The sequence below is a fragment of the Heloderma suspectum genome, chromosome 2 (assembly GCF_057233095.1).
Source record: "Heloderma suspectum isolate Gila_16-S chromosome 2, 16-S_ref, whole genome shotgun sequence".
Taxonomy (NCBI): Eukaryota; Metazoa; Chordata; class Lepidosauria; order Squamata; family Helodermatidae; genus Heloderma; species Heloderma suspectum.
The window spans coordinates 188,868,884-188,887,108 of NC_139459.1; the positions used below are offsets into that span (position 1 = coordinate 188,868,884).

Below are 18,225 nucleotides of genomic sequence, written 5' to 3' on the forward strand. Positions count from 1 at the left end.
TAATTCTGGTTTTGTAATCAGCATAGCTGTTACTGTGAAACAAGGATTAAAACAAAACACTGCAAAACCTAAACCCACTGATTTAGGAAGGTGCCTACCTGAGGACACTTTGCTTAACACCCCCCCCCCCCAATAGAGCTCTCCCTGGGCAGAGGGGAAAGGCTTGATGAAAAAGAGAGAGGGGCTTGAAGTTTTCCAGAAAAAGGAAGAGAGAAAGGAAAGCATGCATCAGAGAGGAAGACAACACCAAGCACAAGGAGGGACCAGGAAGAATGGGCAAAGATGAGAGATAACATACATAGCTGGGAATAAGTAACTGCCTACACCAGACTTGCTGAAAATCTTTCACTGATAACTTGAAGGGCCTTTTGGGAACCCTGAGCAGCTGAGAGTCAGGGGAGCAGACCTCCCTCCCCACCCCTAGGAAGCCCTGATGCTGAACAGTGTCATTATCTTAACCTCAGCCATAACCAAATTAGATAGCTAAATGACAGCTTGCGGATTCTAAACTTGCCCAAGTGAGCAATTTATTCCAGGGTGGAGGCTAAATATGGCTTGCTGCTTCTGCAGATCATGAGAAATCTGCCTCCATCACTGCCCTTGGGGCAGGTGTATTCAAGCAAACATGCACACTAAAATCCGGGGGGGGGGGATCCAACAGCAGATAGCCAGAAACAAAATGAAGGAAGATCAAGGAAGCACCCTAAGAGTACTTCTGAAGGGATAGCCCCCAAAGCGGTAGCTTGAAAGTTATCAGCTTCTCTGGGAATCCAGACTAGTCTGCAACCTGACACTATCAGGTTTGCAGGTTCGTGGCTTCCCAGCCAGACCCGCTTCTAAAACCATGAGTAAGGACATGCTACGTATTTCTCCTCTGACAGCCAGCCCAAAAGCAAGGGGAGGGATTAATGGCGTGGCTGAAACAGCAGGGTTAGCCATAGTTGGATAAATATTTCAATAATGGACTGAAGACTTGACTACATATTATCTATACAGAGTGTCATGAACATACACCGTGCTTTACCAAATGCAAACATGCCAAGAGGTTAGGTTGCTGCCTCAAGGTGCTTACAGTCTGAAGGTTGACAATGGCAAGTACAGAGAGAGGCAAAAGATATCTAGGTAGGGATGGGAGCAAGTTGACTTAACCGTACTTAGATTTTGTTGCAGTTGTTGATAAGGATGTACAAGTATGAGAGACACACACTCTGTCATACCTCTACTGTGAACCTCGTATTATATTATTATCATTATTATTATTTACATTTCTGAACCACCCCGTAATCGCAGCTCTCTTAACAGTTTACAAAGCTTAAAACATTAAAAAACACGCACATTTTTAAAATACAAGAAACGCACAAACTGATGGCACACACAGACAACATATATCATAGGCAGACTGTAGTGAACTACCTAGGTCTGTGGGTACTCAGGACTAAAGAGCCCTAAAGGCACAGAAAGAAATAGTTGCATAAACATTGGCCCCTATGATTGGTGGCCAATATAAAACCTCTGGATTGGCCAGACATGGTATGAATACTAGGAACCTCGCCTTCCGCCCTTACTTATAAGAGAAGTATGTTGCTGTACTTCAGGCTCGAAGCTTAGGCCTCTGACTCAAATCTCCAGTTCCAGTTCACTTACAGCATGTTTCTTGGGGAAACTCCATCTAGGGTAGCTGCTCATGCATTGCCAAACAAAGAGGGCAAATTTCCGTTACATTTGCAAATCTTTAATGAGCTCTTAATGAGCTTCCGCCACGCACTGAAAACTTGGTTATTCAGGCAGGCATTTGGGGTGGGTTGGGGTATTTTTTAAATAATATTTAAATGTATAATTTTACTGTTTTAAATTGTACCATTGTACATCGCCCAGAGTGGCTGGGTGACCGGCCAGATGGGCGATTAAGAAATTTAATAAAAATAAATAAATAAATAAATAAGCAAGCAAGCAAGCAAGCTAACTTACATGTCTAGGTGCTGATTTGGAAATTACTACTACAATTTAAACAGTAACACAATATATCAACACAATACCATGGTGAAGAAGACGGTAACTAGGTGACCTGTGTGCCTGCTGGTTCAGCTGTTGCCAGGTGCTCACTGCTGATAGGCTACTTCAAGGCCCTCCGTCTGATCTCCCTTCTTAGGGGACTTTATCTTTAAACTGGGCTTGGACTGGACAGTTCTTCAAATAGAGGACAGTCTCTGTACAGTTAGGCCAGGGCCAGCCCAAGACTTTTTGCTGCCTGAGGCAGAGCAGCAAATGGTGCCCCCGCAGCCACCCAGGTCAAGGTGCATAGTACCCCAAATTAGCTGAATTATTTTGGTGCATGTGGCAGAAAATGCCATAAGCACCTCTCCCCCTCCATGGCAGTAGAAATACAATAACAAGGTAAAAAACTAATAATTTGCTGCCATTTTATGACACCCATCATTTGCTGCCAGAGGTGACTGCCTCCCTCAGTCTCATGGTAGGGCCGGTCCTAAGCTAGGCACATGGTCATCCCATGCCCATTCCAGGACTGAGTATGGGCACTGCTTCCTATGACCCCAACCTTCCCCTGCTGAGGGAGGAGGGTTCAGCTGGAGAGGTAAAACTTTGTGCTATAGTCTTCATAGGACAGGGGTAGGCAACCTTTTTGGGCCTGTGGGCACATTTGGCAATTTGAGAAACTGTCCTGGGCACCACCAAAATGGCTGCCATGGGAGGTGTGGCAAAGGACAAATAACCTGCCCAAAGGACTGAGTACAAGGCAGTGGTGGGGTCTGAACTCCCAAACACTAAACTCCTCCTTTGAACCTACAATTCCCAGCGCCAGCGGAAACCTATTTCACAGCAATCCCAGCTGCTGGTAAGAAAATGGGTTAATTTTTTTAAAGAGTGGGAGGGATAGGGCACCTTGATGGGCACTAAGGAAGGTGTCCAGGGGTGCATTGGTGCGTAAGGGCACCATGTTGCCTATCCCTGACTTAGGACATACCAGCATGATTGAAATATCTGAACACACCACATATGTAACAGCCAGGGGCTGGCTGAGTCTTTCAGTGCGAAACCACCCGTGCAGCATCAAAGAGGCTGTACTTACCATCCGTACTGGCATCGTCCACAAGAATGATTTCTTTTAGCAATATAGCCGGGGAGGCATACAGAACACTGTACACAGTACGAAGCAAAGTCGACCAGGCCTCGTTATGGAAAACAATGATGACGCTGGTGGTCGGGAGGGGAGGGCATCGTTTGAACTTTTGATCGATACACCTACGAAATGAACATCAAATCCAAGATATGCATAAGAGGAGATAAGTGCTTCTATGCCCCCCACCTCCAACCCAAAAGTGAACGTGTTTCTACTTAAACTAGAGAGGGACTGGATTCATATACACAGGGATTATTTTAATACAGTTCTTATTTTAGTATTTTATGGCCTTTAATCATTGGAAAACCCCTATTGTGGAAAGCCCTTACTACTTCTCTTTAGACACATAGGGCAGTATCCAGTGTGACACGAGCACTCACGAAAGTTACTTTGCACTAGCATAAGAGACTTCTAGTGCAACGCTAATAGCGTTAGCCGTCATAACATGTTTTCTGGAGAAACCTGTAGTGCCAGCTAACGCTATTGCCATTGAGCTAGAAGTCCCTTACTCTAGGCCAGTGTAATTTATGGTACCGCTAATGCTGCATTAGATACTGCCCAAAGAAAACCATGGCTGAGAAAGTGACCATGTCTCAGCATAAGCTTAAGCAAATTTTGCCACCTGAGGCAAAATTTGTTTCCCTGATTTGTTCACAAAACTTATACACCACTTCCTCCAAAGCAGTGTACAATACAGACTGTGCACAAATCAAAAATAACAAGTCCAGCAACAAAATTATCTCCCAAATGCCCAGCAGAAGAAGGGGGTCTTAAGTCCAATTGCAAAAGGACAAGCAAACATCCCAAGGGAAGGAGATCTCTGGGGCAATAACAGACAAGGCCCTTCTGTGTGCGGAAACTAACGTGGCATCCATAAAACATGGCACCTGCAGCAAGGTCTCATTAGCTGATCTCAGCGGGCTCACATAGGTGGTGGCACCCTTGATTTTGTGCCACTCCACAATCCTTTTGGTATGGAGCCAGAGGTAAGGGGAGATTGTGCTTCCCCCGCAGCTGTTTTTCCAACTGCATCCCCTTTTCAATACAACTGAATGAAGGGGCTTTCCCTGTATTTGTAAGGTAAATGCAGTTATAACCTGGGGGACAGGGAAAAAAGGAATATTTGTTCTCATACAATGTTGTCCTACATATGGGAGAGGACAGCTGTGTCCCTCGTGCAAGAGAGCTTTCCTAATTAGCCAAAAGTCTGTGAAATTTTATTTTATTTATTTCATTTCTATACCGCCCAATAGCCGAAGCTGTCTGGGCGGTTCACAAAAACTAAAACCAAACAACACACAATAAAACAATTTAAAATATATAGAACATTAAAACCACAATATAACAATACAACCACAATAAAACCTAGCAGCAGTACAGGAGTTTAAAATACAGATTTAAAACAGCAAAGATAAAAATTTAGAAAGCTAAAATGCCTGGGAAAATAAAAAGGTCTTCACCTGGCGCCGAAAGGAGTACAATGTAGGCGCCAGGCGAACCTCACTAGGGAGCTCATTCCAGAGGCGGGGTGCCACAACAGAAAAAGCCCTCCTCCTAGTAGCCACCCGCCTCACTTCCTTTGGCAGGGGCTCACGGAGAAGGGCCGCTGATGATGATCTTAAGGTCCGGGCAGGCACATATGGGAGGAGGCAATCCTTCAGGTAACCTGGCCCCAAGCCGTTAAGGGCTTTGAATGTTAACACCAGCACTTTGAATCGGGCCCGGAAATGGACTGGCAGCCAGTGCAGCTGGAAAAGTACTGGCGTAATATGAGCTCGCAGGCCAGTCCCTGTTAACAATCTTGCTGCCCTATTTTGGACCAGCTGAAGTTTCCGGACCGTTTTCAAAGGCAGCCCCACGTATAACACATTGCAGTAATCCAGACGAGAAGTTATCAGAGCATGGATAACTGTAGCTAGGCTATCTCTGTCCCGATAAGGGCGTAGTTGGTATACCAGCCTAAGCTGATAAAAAGTGCTCCGTGCCACTGAGTTCACCTGTGCCTCAAGTGACAGTTCTGGATCCAAGAGCACCCCCAAACTACGAACCTGGTCCTTTAGGGGGAGTGCAACCCCCTCCAGAACAGGTTGAATATCACCTAGCCGGGCAGACGAACCACCCACTAACAGTACCTCCGTCTTGTCTGGATTGAGTTTCAGTTTATTAGCCCTCATCCAGTCCATTACCGTGCCCAGGCACTGGTTCAGAACAGCCACTGCCTCACCTGGTTTTGATGAGAAAGAGAGGTAGAGCTGGGTGTCATCCGCATATTGATGGCACCTCAGCCCACACCTCCGGATAACCTCCCCCAGCGGTTTCATGTAGATGTTAAACAGCATGGGGGATAGAATAGAGCCCTGTGGAACCCCATGGCACAATTGCCATGGCACAGAGCAATAATCCCCCAGCACCACCTTCTGGAATCGGCCATCCAAGTAGGAGCGGAACCACTGTAGTGCAGTGCCTCCAACTCCCAACCCAGACAACCTATCCAGAAGGATACCATGGTCGATGGTATCGAAAGCCGCTGAGAGGTCCAGGAGAATCAACAGGGTCGCACTCCCCCTGTCCCTCTCCCTCATTCAGAGCCTCGTGTGGCACAGAGTGGTAGGTGGCAGTATTGCAACCGAAACTCTCCCCACAACCTGAGTTCGAGCCCAGCGGAAGCCGGGTCTCGGGTAGCCGGCTCAGGTCGACTCGGCCTTCCATCCTTCTGAGGTCGGTAAAACGAGTACCCAGCTTGCTGGGGGAAAGGTAGTCATGACTGGGGAAGGCAATGGCAACCACTCCGCTATAGTATGCCATGAAAACGCCAGCGCAAGCGGCGTCTCTCTAGGGGTCAGTAATGCGTCCCTCTAGGGGTCAGCACAGGAGGAACCTTTCCTTTCCTCTGGAATTCAGGAAGCTGCCTGTACTGCCTACTAGCCCATATGTACCCTAGAAGCCAACAGCCAAGCTAGGACATAGGTGTGGATTTTCTGGGTATAAAACTTATCATCTGCCAAAGCACGCTGGTTCTCAGCTTGAAGACCTAGCAGCACAATGCCACAAACTACTAAGATAATAGCTGCTTTCAGACATAATGCTAAATCCACAGCTTAGCACTACTGAAAGGAGCGGGGTAAGCCCCAGGCCTGCATGTTTCCCTCTCCCCTGGTGTGGCCAGAGATCATAAACCAGAGTTTGAAAGTTGGCTTGTTTCCCAAACCAGGGGTGGGGAATCTTTTTGGGTCTGTGGGCTGAATTGTTCCCCCCACCCCAGTTGTCAGCAGGAGGGGCTCCATCTGTGACATCAGGGGCGGGTCTCTTCCCCCTGACGTGATTGGGTCCCTGGCCAAAGCACCAACTGGAACTCCTCCAGCTGCCACCTCACTTGCGCGGAGCAAAGCCTACCAACACATTGCCTCCGGTCCTCCTTCACCTTCGCTGTGTGAGTGGGGGCATGCGAAATAGGAACAAACCGACTGAGCCGTGGCTCAGTTGTTCTCCCTACTGAAGGGGTGTGGCTTCAGGGAGAGGGAGGGCCTCACCTGAGGCCCCATGGGCCAGCCTGGTGGCCTTCAGGGTGGAGGCTCCGTATCCCTGCCCTAAACCATGCTTAAGACTAACCACTCTTTGTCGGGGTTCAGACGTAACAACTAACTGCAGTTAGCTGAAAATGGATGTGAAAGCTTCCAATCTCCTCGCAGCTGCACCAGACTGGAGGGCAGGGGGAGAATGCACAAGTCCTGAGGGTTGTGTAACATAGAATGTTGCATATAGCACCATAAGAATCAGCCTTGTATTTAACAATTCGCCTGGCAGCCTTAGGCAACTAGGAACTCAATGCAGGTGAGCACATGGAATTCCATGCAGAAAAGTTAGCAAGGTAACTGAGGAGGGACAGATTAAGTGCTTGGTTTCTGCACTAGCTGCAGGGGAAGGAAAGCCCCTTCCTCTGGGACCAACATATGGACACAATGGGTAGGGAGAGGAAGGCTAAATCACTCTGTCCCTCTGCTTCCAGTCCTCTTGGTAGAAACCCTGCCCATACTTTCAGGTCAGCAAGAGAAGCGCTTCTCATTGGCCTACCTGTGAGGGCAGTTAGGCAGGCAACCACACGAGAGAGGGCCCCACACCTCTGGAATTAGTTGCCATCAGGGGTCCGCCAGGCCCCATCATCGTAGACTTTTAGGAAGGCCCAGAAAATTTACTACTTTACTCTGGCCTTCCCCCTATTATGTTTTATCAGTCTCGGTTGTAGCTGCAAGTGTGTGTTGTAGGTTTTGTTTTATGTTGGTGTTTGTTTTTAGAATGTTTTCTGCTATTGCTACTTTTATTGTTTTTATTACCCATTGGTTTTTACTATGTGAATTTTATTGTTGTATACCACCTTGGGAGGGCCCCTGCCCTGAAAAGCAGCCAAGACACATTTTAAATACATACATACATAGAATTTTTTTGTAACCTTGTCTACCAAGAGGCTTATAACTTGTATTTCCATGCTTCTCCTCCATCATGGCCAACCTGGAAACATAGGCTACTAGATGGTAAAAGTTTGGAAGCTGGTAACTTTTGTGGGCTTATTTACAAGGCTGATATAAAGCGAAACATCATTACCCTGAACCTTCTAATTGGATGACCAGAGGCAACCACACTTGGTTAGCCCTACACACCCTTACTCAGAAACAAATCCCACTGACTCTGATAAGATGTGGTCCCAAATAAGTGCAATAGGGCTGCAGCCTTAGCACTGATAATAGTACCTTGAGTGCTTGAACAGGGTCGCATACATCAGCTCTGTAAACCTCAAAACAGCCTTGTAAAGGTAAAGGGGGCACTACTGTGACCCTCAGGCTTGCCTAAGCCCACCTAATAAGTCCATGGCAGAGACAAGGACTGAACCAGGGACAACTGCTCTGGTGTGCAGCCTCTTCGCCGCTGTGAGCTAGCCCATAAATAGTTGTGGAAGGAGTTTTAGCAGGTGCAGGTTACCGAGTAGCGATGCAGGAATAAGAAAAGGTATGGCTCCTAACATCCCCTCTTCTCCTTCGCTTCTGAAAGACACAAGAGACCTAGCAGCTCTCTCTATTGCATCTGGTCACCCAGCCCTCCTTAGGAACATCGGAAGCTGCCTTATACTGAATCAGACAATTGGTCCATCTAGCCCAGTCTTGTTGATGCTGACTGGCAGCAATGGCTCTTGAGGGTTTCAGGCGAGAATTTTTCCAGCCCTACCTAGAGATGCTGGGGACTGAACCTGGGACCTCCTTCATTCAAAGCAGGTGCTTACCACTGAGCTACGGTCCCTCCCTTCCCCCTCCCTGACCTTGCCTTAAGTGCCTGTAGGTCACAGAAGGAGGTGATGGATTGTATCCCCAAGCAATGGACCACAACAATAGTACTCTCAATTTGGTTCCCTGCTGCATGCTTGTGAATGGAAACACCGTTGCACATAGGGTTACGAAGAAAAAGGAAAAGGTGGTGATGGGGAGACCATTTATTCTTCTGAGGCTCAGGGACAAAGTGGCATTGCCTTCTGGCTTTGTTCGCAAGCTCAACTGGGAGAAAGAACACAGTGAAGATCTTTTTGTTCTGAGTGTATGCACATTGCTTCTGGATTGCTCAGGTGCTTCAAAGAACAACCCATCCTTTGCGGCCAAGATAGTTCTTACCATGCCCCCCCGCACCATCTGCTCCAGGACTGGGTGCATATGTTCTTTTGTCAGGTATGCAAGTCTGTAGCCTGGTATAAACACAACACTAAAACTTAGTTTAGCGCCATATGAATAAGTTTCAGGCTTGTGTGCCCTCCCCCGCCCCCCAGCAGAACTGTGGAGGAAGAGATTAAATGCATCTGCTTCCAGTGTTTGACTAACCATGGTTTATCATTACATCTGAACAAGAGAAACTGTCGTTAGCTTAAACAATGGTTTACTGAAACAAGCCGGGGCCAAACTATGGTTTAAGCCAGATGTGGGCCACATGGAGCCCTCATTGGCCCCACCTACTGGCACTAGTATGTACCAGAAGGGAATCCGGCCCTCAACCACAAAAAGCTCACCAACTTTTGGCTGTAATGAATCAGTTCCCAATTCAGCCATAACAAGAACCTTTGGTTAGTTTAAATCATGCTGGAGGAGAGATGAGGAGCACATGCATCTCAGGCTCACTGCCTCTTGTTCACTCATATTTGAAGCGGCTCTATGTATATTTACTTACATAAAGTACTTCATGAGCAAGTCACATCAAGGTGCTATCCAGGGTCTTGAAGTGTTACCCCTTGGCCACCACTCGGAATCCTCTTCAGTGTCTAGTCCCCTTCCCCATCTTCTAAATGTCCACCAAGCACTATTCAAATCCTTAGACTACCTTTACAGACTTAAGGGCCAGAAATGTGCCTAGTTTTCAATGAGAGCAGAAGTTTTCAGGACACTGGATATAGTGCCCAACATCAAACTCCACGCTTGTGCATGTTCAATTACAGAGTTATTGATCACGTTTGATGCCTTGGGCTCCTTGGAGGAAAAGGTGGGATTATAAATATAAGAAATGATAGATCAGATCAGATAGAAAGGTAAAAAAATACTGGTGGTGGATAAAAAAAGCATTTGAGCCTGTCCCAGAAAGACCTCTATTTATTTAACTTACATCCTTTGGTGTCAACTGGGGAATGTGAAAAATAGTTGGCACAGTTGCTTCCCTCGCTCCAAACTCGCTTCCTCTCAAATGTTTGCCAAACCTTCAACCACAAGTGCCCCCACCCCAATTCACCTCATTCAGGGTAGAGAGCTTAGGGGAGGCCATTTCAGTGATTTTTTCACGCCAATAAGATTTCCTTAAAAGCTCATGCTAGTGAGCAGTAGATCTCTTTATTTTTTGGCTGCCAAGGTGTCCGCAGCATTCCGTTTTCAAAAGCTTTGTGTTCTATGTTTTTCTCTGCCTTGAGCTCTTGTGGATAAGGGCAGCCTATCTCTTGAATAATTTTTGCTGCTTTCCTCTCCTGCCTCCTTTCAGATGTTCTTTCATACTTTAAAAGGGTCTGATGGAAAGGCACAATTTTAGAAGGGGGCAGAGATTCACCACAAGGTTCTCTTTCTTGGATTAAAATATCTGAAAAATTAGGGCCAAGCCTCACGTTGCTTATGATCTGACTGTGTAGTTACACTATAAAGCAGCATGAATGCAAAATACGCCTAAGAGGGGCCATTGCTCAGTGGCAAAACGCACATTTTGCATACAGAAAGTCCTTGGTTCAGTCCTCAGCTTCTCTAGTTAAAGTGACAGACTAATGGGTTATATGAAAAGACCTCTGCCTGAGCCCCTGGAGGGCTGAGGCCAGTCAGAAGGGATAAAACTGGACTAGAAAGACTGAGTTTCAACTCAGTATAAGGCAGCTTTATAGGTTCAAAATGGATGGTGCCTTATAAATACTAAATTGGGGGATGGGGGGGACCAGTGTATTTTTTTTTTTTTTTAAGTAAAGGGATGTATGCCCTTGGCAAGCATGCCTAGTACACAGGCCCATTGTACTGTTAACTAGAGAACCGACCCAGCTTCACACAGGTTGGAATAGCCCTTAGTTGGATACAGCAAAGCCTTCGAGCAAACTTACACAGCTGCCAGAGTTGGACACATGGTTGCCACCCTGTCAGAATGAAGTCATGCCTGGTGGCACCCCTAGGCAAGGCCTCTACCATGGTGCACTGCTATGGCCTTCTGAACAAGGGGTCTGTCCACTCCATTCCCCTGAGGGGGCTGCCCCACAGCAAGGGGAAGGCATATAACTCTGCCCCTCTGCCTACAAACTGTACAGGTTGCAAAGCTATGTGCTGGTTAGGGACAGTTGCTCCTAGTGGCTGAAGGTGTTATTGCAGGTTTCAAACACATGGACATTAACATTAATTAGGGCGCAATCCTATCCAGATAGGTGGCCGCCTCCAAACTTGGAGGTGACCACCTACACAAAGCTGGGCAGGAGAAGCACGGAGAGGATTGTTCTGCGCTTCTCCTGCCCTGCATTTTTGGCTAGGCAGCCAATCGCAGCTGTCTAGCTGTGGGAGGGCTGAGCGGGGGAGGAGGGGGCTGCACGACACATTGGACGTGCCATGCGGGCATTTCCACCTCTTCTTCCGAGAGCGGAGGATGGGGCTGTTCTGCGCTGCCTCGGAGGCAGCGCGGAAGTGGGGGAAGGTTGGTTCTCCAGGAACCGACCTCGGAGCGCAGGATCTGAGGTAGGTTCCCAGATAACACGATATCCTATGGCTGTGTAGCCACTGTCTAGCGGCCATAGGATTGCTCCCTTAATGTGTTTTAAAAACCAAATAACCCTGAGCTCCACACCTCAAGGGTTAGCATGCATGCCAAGTTTCAGGCATGTAGAGGTCACAGTTTTGGCTCTATGGTGCTGACAGACAGAAACACAATCCCCTATTATTGCTGGTGATGTTATTGTTGTATTACTGTTGTTACTATTGTTATTGATAACCATTGTAGATATTCAATATAGATATATTTTAGATATAGGTAACCATGCAGACTGCTCATTGGAAGGACAGATACTGAAGCTGAAGCTCAAATATTTTGGCCACCTAATGTGAAGAGAAAAGTCACTGGAAAAGACCCTTAATGCTGGGAAAGACTGAAGGCAAAAGGAGAAGGGGATGGCAGAGGATGAGATGGCTAGATAGCATCATTGATGCAATGAATATGGACACTCCGGGAGACAGCGCAGGACAGGAAGGCCTGGCGTGCTATGGTCTATGGGGTCACGAAGTGTCGGACACGACTTAACGACTGAACAGCAAACCATGCAGTATGTGGAACCAGGAAACTAGCGCTCCCAATTAATAAATCACATACAGTCCAACATAGGGTTGGGGAGGGAGGCAATTATTTTGACATCCACTGACAAATTGGACTTCCACAACTGGCTTGCTGTGGCTTGAGCTCCAAAAGACATGGCTCAGTAGAAAAAAAGCCACGGTGGTTCCCCATCAGCAATGCTGGGTCAAGATATTTTGCTGCCCCAAACAGAGCCCAAATAGCGACTTGCCCTTGCCCACTGCTAGGGCCGACACTTTAAGATGTCTTGCTGCACTGTTCAGCCGCAAATTCTTGCCTTCATCAGAGTGCCTCTCATGGTGCTGCCTGGGGGAGCTTCACTGGGATTGCGTGGGAATGCTACGCTGCCAAGCAAACCACCGGGCACCTTTATTTCAACCATGAATCCTATATGGAACTGAACACTGTTAGTACACATAAAAAGCTTTGCTCTAGTATTTCCTGTATTTACACAACATTTCTAGGACATATAAGACACAACAGTTCTTAGGAAAACAGGGCAGCGAGTCAAGAGGATTCGAATAATTTTGAAAGAGGACGCTTCTATAGCCTCTTCGCCTTCCCACTGATCTCTTTTGCTTTCACTGTCCATACCCCCCTGTAAACCTTTCAGCAGGAAGGCAGACAGGTCCCTTACACGCCGCATACCTCTGGAGCACATCAAAAGGGGGAAAACGTTCCACATGGTAGGTCACCCTGCTCCCCTGCAAAGCGTTTAACAATAAAAGTTTCATTCACGGGCTCCCTCCATCTGAGCCACTTTCCCCAGCTCTCCGATTTATGGTTTCGGTTCTGGGAGGGCTTTACACTTTAATTTAAATTGGTTTATGCCTCTTTGGTTGACTGAATAACATTCTTGCGCTCCCTGCCTAGAGCACCACATTCTTCTATTGTGATATCTACACCTGCTAGGCAGAAATAATCAGTTGTTGGGAGGGCAGGAGGTAAGTAGAGGAGCGAGACTGTCTGCAAACCCAGCCTAGTCATGAACCATTATTCAAGCCGCCTTTGTTGGCTTCCTTCTTCCCTCCCACCCGCCACAAGGCCTTGACTGACTTATCTCCCTTATGAAAAGCAGCAGTAGCCTCAGGAAGCCTTCAGAGACTACAGAGAAGGTGGGGGAGAAACAAGGGTCACGTCTGACTCCTTCCTCACCCCCCTGCTGTACTGTAAGCCATGTCTGTTCCACTTGGCGAGCAAAGTGAAAAATTAAGGGGCAACGAAGCTCTTCGAAGCAGGAGGAAATGGACCAAAACCAAGGGCGGGCGATAGATGGAACCAAGAAAGTTTTTGAACTTGGACAACCTTTATTATATTTTTTTTTTTAAAGGGTTGCAATTGTTAATGTTTATTGCTTTATAAATGGGGCATTAGTGGGGCATAAAGATAGGACAATGCAAGCCAGGAGACGTGAGGGAAAGCAGCAGATAATTAAAAAGGCAGAAATGTGTCCCAGGCCTTTTCTTTACCACAGATGAAAGGAAACCAGCAAGATTTCATCGCTGGCAGAATGAGTTCCTGTGAACTCCCCAACCCCTCACGGTGCCCACTAATCTGTATAGGCAGCTAGAATCAGAGTCTCTTGGCAGGTCTCTCTTCAGATCTCCAAATGCAGCTAAGGAGTTATTCTAATCTGCACATTTCAGCTAGGGTTGGCAGATAGAAATTATTTTACAGTTGCTATCTTTTGAATAATTTTTACTTTTAATTGTAGCTAAAATGAATTATTTGAAAAAATATATATACCAATTCCATCAAACTTTCCCATTTTGAATACCAAGTTCATATTTACAAAATGTTTCTTTAAACTCAAAATTCGAAAGCTTTAGACTTGATGGAATCTCTCATTTTTAAAATGCTGGATATGAAATCTTTTTTGTCTGTCAGCTATCAAATATTATTAGAATATGTTTCCTCCAAGGAGCGCCAGCCAGTGTACATAGTTCTCCCCCTTACATTTTATCCTCACAACAACCCTGTGAGGTATGTTAGGCTGTGTGTGAGAGAATGCGAGAGAAAACAAAAGAGACTGGCGCAATATCACCCAATGAGCTTTATGGATGAGTGGGGATTTGAATCCAGATCTCTTTGGACCTAGCCCAGTACTCTAACCACTACAGCACACTAGTTCTCTAATACTTATGAATTGCATGTTGTCTATCAAATATATTATACCAACTATTTTCAAACTATTTTCTAAGGAACTCTGGGTTCTTGGAAAGGTTCCTCAATTAAAAGACCCTCCCAACTGCCTACCACTACAGATCTTCCAGTGAAATGCACAAGTAAAGGACAATACAGGGAGTGTTTCAGAGCACAGTCTTCGTTCACAACGGGCAAAAATTTGGCCTCGTGTAAATAAGGTGTACACATACTGTATCAGGCACAGGTTCTATGCAAGAGGTGCAAGAGTTCCTTGGCAGATAATGCTAATGTGGAAAGTTCCTTGGAGAAATACATCTAACTGCCATTGCATACATCTGCTATTATTTGTCAGATGCTGAATACCACTGCATGTCAGATATCATATGCTGTCCAGTATCAACAGACATATCAAATATTGAAATCAAAATCATCACCGGGTGACAGCTCTATTTTTAATGCTAATCTGATAGATACTTCTCTAAACTAGCTAGAATTGTCCCAATCCTGCTAAGATTGAACACAATTCTAGCTTATCCAGTGCGCATTTAGATCCAGAGTTTACATAAGGGGAAATGAGATGCAGGAGACTAATATTCAAATCTCTGATCTTGGGCAACTTCAAGTCACCATCTCTTAGCCCAACCTGTTTAGGAAGTGTGACATTGGTCAAACGCTGCAGGCTGCAGACAGGCGTTGGTAAGTTTAACTGGTTTATTAACGGGGTTCTGTAGGGCAGCCTGGCAGGCCTCTTAATGCAAGGATGCAGGAGCAGGGTTTCTCCTAGGCCGAGGGAAGAGCAGGAGGGAGAGGCTGGGTGGCAGTGCTTAAGAGGATAGTGCACAGTTAATTCACTTTGCCTGGACATAAAGCAAGAGGGTTGTGGGAGGTCTTTGGACAGGCCACAAAAGCAGCCTAAATCAACAGGGAAGCCGTTTAGGAAGAGATCCCCCCTCTGCCATTACAGGCCATGTGCAATTGTTTCTGAGGAGCACTTCTATTTCTTGCCAGTCTGCAGGATCTACACCCAATTAAGTAGGCAATATAGGAGGCACGCTCCTGGTGTTTTGGTGTACAACTCCCATAATCCTTGACCATTGTGGTTCTGATGGGAGATGTAGTCTAAAATACCTGGAGGGCACCAGGTTGGGGAAGGCCAACTAAGCCAAAGGCATGCATCTTTTTGTTTTTTAAAAGGCAGGCAAGCTGGGGTGTGACCGCGTGGCCAGCACTGATAACCAGCACTGATAACGCTGCTATAGCTATGATGAGGTATTTCTAAGAGGTAACTCCAACAACTGCTGCTAAAATATATTGCTTTTTGCAATGCACCCCTGAGGGGATTCGACTTCAGACAATAAAATCAGTGTTTCAATAACAGTTGGCTTCGCATCAGCAGCAACCCTGCCCCTCCTCTTCCCGGGGACAAGATGTTTTGCAAGAGCACTGCTCCATGGCAAACATTTAATTCACACACAGTCAATACCAGCTGCTTAGATGGCTTTAAAAAGGATTAGACATATCCTGCATGGATTGGACTATCTACAGCTATCAGCCGTGATAGCTAAATGTAACACCCATGCTCAGAAGCACTCCCTCTGTGTTAAGAACGAACAGGGTAAGATCGCCATTTTCGCATCCTCCTTGCTAGCTCCCAGAGCTGCCTTCCTTGACCTGTTGCCCTCCACGTGTTCTGGCCTACAACTCCCATATGCCCCAGCTAGCATGGAAAGTAGTCACAGATGATGGGAGGTGCAGTCCAAAACAACTAGAGGGCAACAGGTTGGGTAAGGCATCTGGCTGAGCGTTTCTGGACACTGAATGCTGGATGAGATGGATCTTTGAAGGAATGGAAGTTAGAAGTTAAGGAAGGAATGGGGGCTGTCCTTCCCTGCCTTTTGGCCCTCACTGTACAGCTCTAGGAGATCTACATCACAATGCTGCAGTAATGGTAGAAGCAATAGACTGCAGAATTCTCCTTTCTATGCAGTTATTAAGAAAGCACACGACCCCTCTCAGGAGCTAGACCCCTCTCAGGAGCTAGATGTAGCAATCCCCAATCCTTTCCCTCAAGCCCCTGTGTTCCACCTGCCACTTATTCTGCCCCTTTGCTTCAGCCACCCTTCCTCTAGGCCACCTGATCATCCACCTGGTGCTTTGGCTGGAGCGGCTTCACTGCAAACACTGGCTGGGTATACAGCTGGCTTCTGCCCAGTGCTGGCTGAGCGTGCAGCCAGCTTTGCTCCTGCTTCTTGTTCCTTGCATGGAGAATGAGAAGCAGGATCAAAGTGCACTCAGCAGGTGGTTGCAGGAGCTCCTGCAAGCGCTGGCCCAGTGCACCACTCCCCCTCCCAATTGGAATCCCCTTGTTATCTCCAATCTGTAATTGGAGATAACAAGGAGATTCTCCTTCAAGCCACTTGTCATCCCATTGGAAGGTGGAGGGGGGAGAAATCCCCAGATCAAAGAAAACAAGGGGGTTCTTCTTCTTGCCTCCTCCCCAAGCCTGCAGAGGGAATCCAAGCCACCACAGGCCAGATGGGGAACCTCCATGGGCCACATAAGGCCAATAGGCTGAAGGTTCCCACTGCTCTAGGCTATGCCACCTTTAGGGATTCTTACTTTCTGGGAGCTCGTCCTGGCCTGCTTTCAAACCCATAGCATTCCCTACATAGCCCCTCCTTCCACAGGACTTAGACTGGGATTAAAACCTTGCATAACAGCCATCCTTTCTTTCCCCCAGTAGTTGAACTACAAACATGATGTTTCGAACACTGAGCAATTAGAACATTTGCACACACCAGCACAATCAGTCAGTGTCCTGGGAAGCTTCACTGCCACAAGTGCAAAACAATTTAGATAGCTTACTCCAGTGGGCATGCAAACACGTGGGCAGCAGCTACTGGTAGCATCCACCAACACGATGAATGGAATTCTACCATACGGCTGCACCTAAATCAGAAACCCAGGTAAACAGGGGGGCAGTAAAGTTCTCCACACCATGCAGGTAGATGCTGCAGTTGATCAGCTTCCTGTGCAATTGCATGCCCACTGTGGCAAGCTACTACTTGCCAAATGGTTGCCTGAATTCAGCCTAGATTTGCCCTCAATCAGTATTTACTACAGTGAGTGGAAAGGAGGAAGATCTTACTCTGGAGGCCTGCTGTCTGGTCCTAAGGCCCTTTGGAGAGAGATCCGGTCACTGGCGTAGGCATTGAAACAGTGCTTCTCGTAGCCACGGTCTTTCTCCTTTGTCTCATCTGGCGCCCACTGGTCCTTCTTGAAAGGTTTGCCATCAGCGCCTGGGCTATTGGGGTCCTGAGGCGGACGCTCCATGAAGGGTTTCAGTTCCGCTGGCGTGTAATATCCTGGCAGGCAGGACTTGCTGCCCTGCATGGGTGCCTCCTGCTGAACTGGAGCCCGGATCTGCAGCTTTGGCATAGAGTCCCGGATGTTGTTTACCGCTCCCATCATTATGTCAATCATTTGGTCTTTCCGGTCCACAATGTTCTTTAGCCAAGGCTCCTCCCTTCGGTCCCCATTGCCCACGTCCCTTTGCATGATGAAGAGGAAGATCACAAAAACGACACCCACCACAGCCAGCTTCAGTGGGCCGTAGTGTCTTCGGAGCAGCCTCATTGTGGGTGTTGCTTCAGTGACTGCACCTGCATCAAAGACGCACCGTCTGCAAGGTTTTGCTTAATCGGCGGAATCGCACCATCTTTTTCCAAACCTAAGACACACACAAAGAAACAAAGAAACCTCAGGGCAGAGGGATGACTCTGGGCCCCATCCAACCCTACCTCCCCCCCCCAAGCAGGAAAAAAAGGAGACTGCATTGTATTGTGAGCATGCCAATCTCATCTTCTTCATTGTGCCACGCTCAGCCACTGACACCCAGTGCAAAACAGCAAACGAAGGGAAGAGGTGGGCAGGGAAGGCCACTGTTTTCCCCACAGGCTCTGTGGCTGCAAGTCCTGCGGTAAAGAGTAACTAGGCCCCCAAACACCTTGATGCTGGGGGGAATCCAAATTTGACCCAAGCAGAAGAATTGCGAACTTGAAGATGCTGTCTCCTGTTGCTGCACAGGGAAGAAAAAAGGCTGTTGACCTGGAAGCTAA

At 47.2% G+C, this 18,225-nt stretch overlaps 1 protein-coding gene across 3 annotated transcripts in view; it reads right to left on the reverse strand.

Moving 5' to 3' along the window:
* Window positions 1-18,225, reverse strand: part of GALNT6 (polypeptide N-acetylgalactosaminyltransferase 6) — a 71,615-nt gene that overhangs the window by 28,973 nt on the left and 24,417 nt on the right. For all 3 annotated transcript variants that reach the window (XM_084836881.1, XM_084836883.1, XM_084836882.1), the window contains 2 exons: window positions 17,256-17,837; window positions 3,089-3,261 (listed from right to left, as the gene is read on the reverse strand). In XM_084836881.1, the coding sequence (XP_084693007.1) occupies window positions 3,089-3,261; window positions 17,256-17,743 (661 nt within the window). In that variant the 5' untranslated portion in view covers window positions 17,744-17,837. The remainder of the gene's footprint in view (window positions 1-3,088; window positions 3,262-17,255; window positions 17,838-18,225) is intronic.